At 39.0% G+C, this 9917-nt stretch overlaps 1 protein-coding gene across 1 annotated transcript in view; it reads left to right on the forward strand.

Moving 5' to 3' along the window:
* The window catches only part of LOC107701925 (probable E3 ubiquitin-protein ligase HERC1), a 75619-nt gene that overhangs the window by 3994 nt on the left and 61708 nt on the right, over window positions 1–9917 (forward strand). Inside the window, 4 exon segments of the mRNA XM_016504079.1 lie at window positions 5016–5982; window positions 7423–7518; window positions 7668–7853; window positions 8918–9229. Of these exon segments, the coding sequence (XP_016359565.1) occupies window positions 5050–5982; window positions 7423–7518; window positions 7668–7853; window positions 8918–9229 (1527 nt within the window). The 5' untranslated portion in view covers window positions 5016–5049.

The following is a 9917-nucleotide window of genomic DNA, read 5'->3' on the forward strand; positions in this document are numbered from 1 at the left end:
TGTGTGTGTGTGTGTGTGTGTGTGTTTTGGAATGACATGAAGGTGAGTAAATGATGACAGAACTTTAACATCAGATTTCTCTGACAGTCACTTTGGCTAAAATTAATGATTATTTTAGGTTTAAAAAAATAATTATTTAGTTTCTCAATTCTGTGAGAGGAGAACTTCCTCTTAGTGCATGTTGCATGACATTATGGTGCGTTTCATAATCAAAGTCTTTATTGTTTACTTTGAGGTCCAAACAAGTTGATCCAGAGCACATAACGGGTGCCAGACACTTCTGATATGAAAAAATGAAACATTTAATGTTTATACACAGTGTTCAGGAGACATTTTGCACTCATATTCAACACAAACCTCAAAGCTCAGCTTTGTAGCTATCCTTATATTATCTCCTTTGACTCTCTTCTCCTCTTATGCATTGAAACCTTGACATGCCCTATGTTTTGATGGCCTCTGTCTGAAATGTGATCAGACTGGATGGAAGTTTTAGTTGTCACAGTTGTCCTGGATCAAGTCAGGTGTTCAGACTATCAGTCCCCCAGGCTATTCTGATTGGCTGAATTCAATCCACTTCAGTCTACAACAGAAGGTCAACAGTGATAGGCACTTGGCAATGGAAAATCTTGGCTGGACAGCTTTATGTTTGTCTGATTGATTCAAGCTCAGTCCTACACCTCTGTGGCTGGGAATGACCCTGTGGTATATCTGTGGTCTCTGTTTCCGGTTAACATCTTTTGTGCGTTCCATCATTTGACTGTGGGCTCATTTGCATCTGAGTTTCCAGGAAATATACTTGAAAACTTTTCAGGAATTAAGACAAAAGAGACAGGAGATTGATATGTTATTATAATCCCAATTTTTAATAGGGCATTCTTGTTATGCAGCACTCTTATGAACTCTGTAAAAATATATTTTTTTAAATAATATGCTTGTGTTGTAATTTAAGAAAATATTTCCATAAAAAGATGTAGCAGACTTTCATGCTTTTATCATGCTTTGGTCAGATGTGATTATTTACACAAAGACTAAGAAAATTAACAGGATGCTAAAATTAGTAAGGCACTGAGAGTTTTGAGAGAATTGAATTTTTTATTCTATCATACTGATGCCTGTAATTTTATCAAACTGGGTTGTTTTAAAGTTAAACAAACATTGCAACAGCACATACATCATAAAATCTGTTGCTAGTGTATATTGATATTTGTGCTGTTGCACATCATCCAAAATGATGTGACTTGCTGGAGGATAATGTTATTAAGAAGCTGGCTTTTAGTTAAAGGGATTTTACAAAAGTCTAATAGGATGGGCAGTGGTTTGTTTTGACTCTAGAGGAGAAAAATCCTTGATCTTGTCAAAATAAATATTTGATTAACTTGCCAGTTTTTCACAAATTTTTCCCCCAACCTGAAGTAATTAAATATCATTGGCATATACACCTAGTATTTAATTATTATTTTGTTTTTAATGGAAATAAATTATTCAGCAAGGATGCATTTAATGGATCATAGTGACAGTAAAGACAATTATAATATTGCAAAATTCCAATAAATGCTGTTCTGTTGAACGTTCTAGTCATCCTAGAAAATATCCTGAATCCTGAAAATAATGTACCTTTGTTTCCACAAAAACTGTTTTCAACACTGATGATAATAAGAAATGTTTCAGTGAATCAGCATATTAGAATGATTTCTGAAGACTGGAGTAGCTGCTGAAAATTAAGCATAAAGAATAATTAAGCATAAGAATAAATTACTTGTTAGTTTGCATGATAGGAGTAGGTGTTATGTCTGCTGTCGGCCCTGAAACCACGCTCATTTGCGGGAAGCTGCCGCCTCTCACAACTGTCAAATACAAATAAATTTAAATAAGGAGACCAAGCGGTATTCTGTAAGTTATCGCAACCAGGTAATATGCATTTACGTGACGAAGGCATAGCTAGCTAGCAAATTGTAGGCTGTACTGTAGTAACTAACAGTAATGACAGTAACTTGCGATTGAGCGGGCAAACCACTGACGCTAATGCGCTCTAGTTATTATAGTGTTACAATTCTCTGAATTGCCTTTACACAAACTTTCAAACAAAAATCTCACCGACCACAAAACTTTAAACAGTAGTGTATGAAAACTAACTAATATGGTTCATTTTATTATTATTACTATTTTTTTTTTAATGTGAGTTTAATATAATATCCAACACATTTGTACTTCTTAGCGGGAATAACCCAGCTGTTATTTTGTCGTCTAGTTTAATGTGTAAAGCATACGCAACAGCTATCAAATCAACACTGGTTTAAAACTGTATGTCCTCTGATCTATTTTTAAACATGCTCTAAAATTACTGTTTGGGTGCATAACTACTGTTCCTCTTTCTGATTATTAATAGTAACATGTAACTGAGGATTGTCTATATTTACACCCACCAGTGCATTGTACTCACGCCAATATGTCTGCAAAGTGGTAAACACCTCAGAGTATAAGCTCAGCGTCTCTTTACATAGAGACATTAAGGACTTGTTATTGTCATGGTTTTCGTAGGATTAGTCAGAGTTCCCAGGGAATGTGACACTCGGTCCCACACCACCTCCCACATAACTGTGAAGCAGCTTTGAGAAGCATCCTTTTTATTTTTATACATAGTGAAACCGTAGAGGCTGTCGAGTGTAATAAATCCCGCGGTGTAAGACTCAGGGCAGACGTGGAAGTGCTGGGTCATGTTGCTCATGGACACTGACCAACAGGAGGTGGTGGTAACTTGCTCGAAGTGATGAGAAGGCCACCCGGTTTCACTGACGTGAGAGAAACTGAGGCAGGCGTCCAGGTTGCTCAATTCTCAGGCTGATGGTGTCTGGTTTATTCAAGGTTTTAGTCCTGGATTTCCATTTTAGATCACACTGCTGTGCAAGTGTTGGATTCATCATGTCAGTCATTACTGATTGAATGGCTACTGATTTCCAAATATAATCGAGGAAGGTTTCATATTCATATGTTAGCTGATCATGTTTTCCGAGACTGAAATAAAACATCATGAGTATTGATCTCATCCTAACCACTGGAGTTTCCTCATTTCCTCTTTTTATATAAAAAAATGGAAATAACCCATCTTTAGAGCATTGGAAAAGTTGTGAAAGTTAATATTGTGTATGATAAATAAAAGATAATGTATAGTCACTGCATGTTTAAACGTTTGGGGTCATTAGGTTTTTTTTATGTTTTCGAAATGCTCACCAAGGTGACTTTATTTAATCAAAATTACAGTAAAATCAGTAATGTTGTGATATATTACAATTTAAAATATCTGTTTTCTATTTTAATATGTTTTAAAATGTATTTATTCTTGTGATGACAAAGCTGAATTTTCAACAGCCATTACTCCAGTCTTCAGTGTTGGTTATGTAACTAGAAATAGGCAGATATGTAGAAATCTGTTTATCGTATTTAACAGAGCACAGTAATACAACTTTGTGTGTGTTACTGACATGTAGCTACATTTAAGGGGATAGCCATAAAAAGTCAATGCTGGGATAATAAAATGCCTCCATCGTCTTTCGAGCTTACAGGTTATAGTTTGAACTAATACATCACATACTCAAACTGTTTTTTTTTTTTAAATGTCACAGCTCTCAAGCTATTCATTGTTACATCTTCAGATGAAAGCTATCTCTCAGTTTGGAAAGAGACCCAGAAAGGTGAACCCTGTGTGCTGTTTTCATCTTCACATCATCTCTCATTAGGTTATTTGTAGGCTAGTTACAGCTGCTAGAGTCTGTAATCAGTTTTACACATAGTAACTAGATTAGGGTGAAGTCTAAACCTTCTGAGTAATGAGTCACAAAGATGTGGGGCCCCGTGATTCGCTTTATCTGTGAAGCATGACTATTGTTGTCATCGGCATAAGTAAGCTGTGCATAAGTCGATGTGTTCCTCATGTTTAATCAAACCATGCCTCATGAAAATGACCTTGATTCACTTCTACATATGTTCTCTGGTACATTTCTTACATCCTGACTGGGGAAAACAAGCGCAGTCTGTCAAGAAATTTCCTTCAGAAAGGCCCTGGAGGAGAGACACGTACGTCTGTTATTGGAGGAGAGCAGTTTGTAGCCTGTTTCTTACAAGGATGTAACCACATATTCTGGATTGAGGGGGACCAAATATTATTTAAGAATGAACCATTGTAATACACACATTGGTCGACAAATAATTTGAATAGTATGGGTAACATGTCCATGGTTTGCATTATGAATGGAAATGCAAGATGCACCATAACAAACAAAACTGTGAAGATGCCAGACACAAGCTCTGTACCAAAACCTATTGAGCTGCCTAGAAACTTGACTGGATAAATGCCATGCTTCCTTATTATTTAGTAACAATGAGGCATCATAGAGGTCAGAAGTTGTGGTGCCTATTGTTTAGAACAGCCTACGGAATTCAAAGTATGTAATGTTTTAGAATATTTATTTATTTTTATTTTGTAATTATATTTATACATTTAGATTAGATTATCTATTTAAATGTATTTATTATTATTTATTAAAATTAATTAAAATTAAATGTATTTATTAATTCAACAACTTTAACATCCTTTCGGCTAAGAAGAGCAATTTGAACTTAGAATATGGGATTCTCCCAGTAGCAAAGTGCAAAAATAGTGTCAGCAGCATAGTGATGCATGAAGCACCTCTCACACATAAGTCGCTTTCAAACCCACTTAGCTTTCTGTTGGACAACATGGTGAATTCGTGTGAGCAACTCGAACACGAGCAAAATCTTTTTTACCCTCACTTAAAACTCCCAGTCAGACAGATTCTTACTGACATGACTGGAATTTGCCCATGACATTTCACAGAGCAATGGTAAATGTGACCACACCTTACGTTTTTTGCTCGGGTATAATTGCGGTGTCTCATACCATGTAGGGTTTGTACCGGAAACCTTCGAACTCACATCGGAAATCTTTGCTAAGTCTTGAACAGTGTTTTTAATTTCCTCTCTCTTTTTCTCTCTTCCAGCTTTGTGCCTCTTGTGTGTGAATAATGTACAGTGATGGTGCCTTCTCAGACCCACGTGATGCTCAAGTGGCAGGAGCACCTGAACAGCTCCTGGGCGGCGGAGGACAGCGTTCAGACCGCCACACGGCACGGAGCTGCTGCTCTCTATGCAAAACTGGTCTACAACAAAGAGGTTGTGGGCTTGGCTCAGCCAGTGCAGGACCTAATGGGTCCACGCTTGCCCGACTTCCAGTACGAATCCAGCGCTGAGGAGGAGAAGGAGGAATATCTGTCCGCACTGCTCCACAGTCAGCGATGCCTGGCCCACCGCATGCTGGCGAGGACCCCCTTTGCCCTATCCCTGCACCACAGACTGGTGATCCTCCAGAGGGTGTTCTACGCCCTCCATAGCAAGTATCACGACCGTTTCCGAGCACCGCTGCCTCCCCAACCCTCATCCTCCAGTGCAGAAGGGGGCACTCTGGAGTCAGTGTCTGAGCCTTGGCCAACAGGCAGTTCCCGTTCAAAGTCGGGCACAGATGTTCTAATTGAAATGGGAGTCCGGACTGGGTTGAGTCTCCTTTTTGCCCTACTGAGGCAGAGTTGGCAGAGGGGGCATCTTGAGAACCCACCGGACGTCGCTCTGTGCAACGAGGTACTGGCCACCGCGTCTTCAGTCCTGGCCGCCCTGCCTCCTCTTTCCTTGGCCAACGAGAACAAGATCCCGACAGTGGGGCTTGACTGTCTTATGCAGGTTGGAGACTTCCTAAAGAAGACGGCGGTCAGTGGGTCCGGGGCGGATCGGGCGGGTCGCAGGCTATCCCTGGAGCTCCTTCTCTCGTTAGCCTTACAAAGAGGATCCTTGCGCTTCCTTCTGGAGTGGGTGGAGGTGGCGTTGGCCGCCTCCGCTGCCTCCACCACGACTGAAACAGTTGGAGTGGGCTACGAGCTGATCCATCAAACCCTGCAACAGATGCGCCAGCACACGGTGTGTTCCTGCACCATGCGGATGACCTAGCGGTCATGCTAATGGCATGAGTGAAGTAATATACAGTAATACCAATGGATAATGGGCTCTAATTTAGAAAGCTGTGCCTCTTTCAAACGCAGAGAGAGTATAGAGTTACGGCACTGAGGCTAGGCTAATACTTTCCTCCATTTGTTCATCCCTCCCTCAGCACTTAAAGGAAGTCATTGTTGCTAATTGTTACTGCTAATACATTAGCGCCATATAGTAGTTTACCATTATTCTGTATTCCTCTCATTGAGGGCAGGAATGGATTGAACATTTCTCTTTGCTCTAAATAAGATTGTAGCTTTCATTTGACCGGGAGCTCTTGGCCATCTTCCCAGCTCTGAAAGCTGCCTGAGCCACACCAGACCTGCCATGTGCCGTGCTCTAATTTATTCATGTCTTAATCAATGGGAAATATGTCTACTTCAAGGCTTCTGTGCTTGAAGTTCAGCAGAAGTTGTTCCCTGTACTAAAGGAGCTGTTAGTTTAAATATTCTCCTACTCCTGAGTACAAAGTTCAGTACTTTGGTGAGGTGGAGCCAGAGACTATCTTCTCAATCTTCAATCAAAACATAGTAAATTAATTTCCTTTCATGCTAATGTCGACCTATGTTGCCTGGGCCACTTGATAATGCTAACCAATAGTCAAACAGTGATTTAGATGTTGCGTTTTAGCCAACTTTTCATTCAGGTCACTTATCACCTCACAAGTCCTACTCTGCATTTAGTTTTCTCTATGAATATTTAGTTTTAATCCATTACAGAAGTGACCTGGGTTGCGATTGCAGTTTCACTTTTTGTTCCTATCATTTAATCGACCTTTTGAATGGGTGGTGTTAGTGAATTTGAAAACATAAATGTATGCTTTTATTTTCGAGTAATATTGACCAGCCATTATCAAAATGTTTTGGAAAGAGTCTATCATCTGGAACACATTGTGTCCTATTTTAAGCATTATATTTAAAGTCGGAATGAAAAGAAAATTCGCCCTATCTATTTTTAAATCCATTGATCTTATTGTGAACAGTTGTGAACCGTGTGTGTTTAATTTTTTTCCAGTTTGTTTTGACCTCGTAATTCTTAATCATTCAATCAACAACCAATGGATTGAACCAAGCCCCTACCCTACAGTTTTTCTTTTCCGAAAATTACAGCCTTACATCATAATATGGGAGAAAGGATCTGTCACTACTTCCATTTCATTGCAACTTCAAGCAATACGCCACCATTTTATTTTGTCAGAGCTAAAGGCTGTGGTTAGAACACTGTTAGAATAAAAACTTGATCACATAGATGTATCAGTGACATGCATTAAGTATGTTATCAGGTTTTGTGTTTCTATAGTATTTCAATTAGCAATATATATTGTAGCTGCTAATATTATTGGGATTAATTTGTTGTTTGTTGTTGCAGGCTATTCGTGGTGAATCCATCAATACTCAGGTGCTGAAGAAAGATGCAGATGGACTCTGTAGCCTCTCGCATGTTGCTCTTTGCCTCTTTGAAGAGGTGTGTTTGTGTGAATAAACCTACAAGCGTTCTCAGACTGTAGTATTATGTGTTATAAAAAAAATTCTCAGGCTGAGTATGAGAGACTTTGGCCACTATTTATTCTGATAAGTACATTTTTAATCTGTATATGTGCATGTGTGTTGTAGATCTGCACCCTGGCCTCTAACTGCCTGTGCTTATGCAGTGCGGGCTCTTCCTCTTCCTCCGGCTCCGAAATTGATGCCGTCATGGTGTACGTGTGGGGCAGCAACAGCAGCCATCAACTCGCCGAGGGAACGCTGGAGAAGATTTTACAGCCCAAACTGGCTCAGGGCTTCAGCGATGCACAAATGGTTTGTGTGGGTTTATGTTCCTCAAGTGTATTGAAAATCCAAATAACTGGAAGCCGTCGTGAAGCTAACATTAATTTCAACAGAGACAGCATGGGGAGGAGGAGACAGACCACTTGAAGAAAAATGTAATGAGTCAGATCGCAACGCTCAGTTTGACAGTTTTACAAAAGAACTTTTAATTAAAAGGTCCTTTCGTTCCACTTTCTGTATGACAGAAATAAATAGAAAGTGTACTGTAAATTAAATTGTTAGCTGCATGACAACAGATCCATCATATAGGGCCAAATTATTATAATTTTTTTTTAATGATTGAATGAAATATGCATATTGAAATCTGGTAATATAAATGGCATTTTTTCTTTTTCATTCATTTCATTTTATTTTATATTTTAAACATTTTATTTATACATTTAATTATTTTATTGCAGATTTTTGTGTCTTTATTTAATTTATTTATTTATTTTTATTACAGCTTTAAGAGGTGACAAGAAATGATAGGGAGAAAAAGTGGGATCTGTAAATTAATTAATTAATTTGCTTACTAAATTATTATTTTTTTGTAAAATCATCAAAATAAATATGCATATTGAAATCTGAAAATAGGGCATATTTTGTCCTTTTTTATTTATTTTATTTTTTAATATTTATATTATTTTTCTACTTTATTTAATTTAAGATTTTTGTGCCTTTTGTTACAGCTTTAAGATGCCACAAGAAGTTATCTTATTTATTTATTTAAACAGTATATAGTTTATAATGCCGTCAGTTTCATAGTGGTTACTGACTGCATTATAAATAATAGTAGACCAGCTTATTGAACTAAATTTCTTTGTTTCCTCTCTAACTAACAGAGTATGTATTGTGCAAAGACTGGTTACCTAATCTGAAGTCTCTACTTTTTAAAACAGACATGTCTTTTCATTATTATTGAGAAATGCAATTTAGAAAACAGCAGCCACATCTTAATAAACTGTGCCCTTTCACTAATACAGTTTAGGCAATCTCCATCACAGTTGATTCAATTCACTTGGCTCTAAATGGTGCTCTTCTCTTTCCACCTGCAGATTGAGGCAGGCCAGTACTGCACGTTTTCTGTATCTGCTGATGGTGCAGTGAAGGCTTGTGGGAAGGGTAGTTATGGTCGATTGGGACTGGGAGACTCTAATAACCAGTCCATGCCCAAAAAGCTGGTTCTGGAACCGCCTCGTACCATGAGGAAGGTGTCGTCTTCCAAGGGATCAGACGGACACACGCTCGCCGTCACGGCGGAGGGAGAGGTGTTCAGCTGGGGAGACGGAGATTACGGCAAACTGGGCCATGGGAACAGCGCCACACAGAAATACCCCAAGATTATACAAGGCCCTCTTTTAGGAAAGGTGAGAGTGTGTTTTCTACATTATTTTTTTTTTTTATGTTTGGATGTGACTGTCCAATTGAAATCATATCCCTGGGCATATCTTGTGACTTGGACCAGTGGACAACATTCCAGATCACTCTAAAGGTGATGATACACGGGGCAACTTTTTGAGCAATGTTGCCGTCAACGGGCAACCAGGTGAGACACAGGGCACCTCGACCGATCTAAAGTATCCAGATAGAAATTTGTTGCCCATTCTCAATGGAAAAGTGCCCAAACAACATTGTTCAAAAAAGTTGCCCCATATATCACCACCTTAGAACACCCATCTAGCAACACCATAACAACATCCTAGCCACCTTAGAACCCGTGTTGGGCAGTAACGCATTACTTAGTAACGCATTACTGTAATTTGATTACTTTTTTAGTAACGGAGTAATTTAACGCGTTATAATTTTCAAAATAGTAATTAGAGTATAGTTACAAGCCGAGGTCTCTATACGTTACTGCCGCGTTACATTGCTGACAGAATGCAGTGTTTTATAATCTGGAGATTGTAAAAAGGATGCAGCACACGCATTGTCGAGTCAAGTGCCAGTGGATTATAGACCTGCTCCCGCGAGACCCGACGCAACAGAGTGCGGGACAAGACTTGATAGGCGAGTGCAGAGACTCGTGTGTGTGTGTGTGTGTGTGTGTGCGGGATG

Source organism: Sinocyclocheilus anshuiensis, unplaced genomic scaffold (genome assembly GCF_001515605.1).
Source record: "Sinocyclocheilus anshuiensis isolate Anshui unplaced genomic scaffold, SAMN03320099.WGS_v1.1 scaffold1184, whole genome shotgun sequence".
Lineage (NCBI taxonomy): Eukaryota > Metazoa > Chordata > Actinopteri > Cypriniformes > Cyprinidae > Sinocyclocheilus > Sinocyclocheilus anshuiensis.